Source organism: Eimeria mitis, genomic scaffold (genome assembly GCF_000499745.2).
Source record: "Eimeria mitis Houghton genomic scaffold, Emh_scaff741, whole genome shotgun sequence".
Classification (NCBI taxonomy): Eukaryota; Apicomplexa; class Conoidasida; order Eucoccidiorida; family Eimeriidae; genus Eimeria; species Eimeria mitis.
In genome coordinates this window covers 14,354-14,631 of record NW_013575410.1, presented here as the reverse complement: position 1 = coordinate 14,631, position 278 = coordinate 14,354, and the positions used below count along the sequence as shown (strand labels likewise).

Sequence of the window (278 nt, the reverse complement as noted above, 5' to 3'; positions counted from 1 at the left end):
GCTGCTGCTGCCGCTCCTGCTGCTGCTGCTGCAGCAGCTGAGGGGGCCTGTGTGCTGCCTTAGGCATCGCGAGGCCGTCCCGTATCATACCGGGGACAACTGCATCAGGTTCTGCTGCTGCTGCTGCTGCTGCTGCTCCTGCTGCTGCTGCTGCTGCTGCTGCTGGTTTGTCTTTTGACGCCAGCGCAGCAACAGAAACGCTGCTGCTGCTGCTGCTGCTGCTGGTCACCGGCAGCGGCGTTGGCTGTCCCCATTCTGGGCTTTCCGGTTGCTGCTCT

General features: G+C 63.7%; 1 protein-coding gene across 1 annotated transcript in view; it reads right to left on the bottom strand.

The window, feature by feature from the left end:
* Window positions 1–104: 104 nt before the first annotated feature.
* Window positions 105–278, bottom strand: part of EMH_0021210 (uncharacterized protein) — a gene marked incomplete at both ends in the record, with an annotated part of 6,749 nt that continues 6,575 nt past the window's right edge. The window contains one exon of the mRNA XM_013501719.1: window positions 105–278. Within this exon, the coding sequence (XP_013357173.1) occupies window positions 105–278 (174 nt within the window).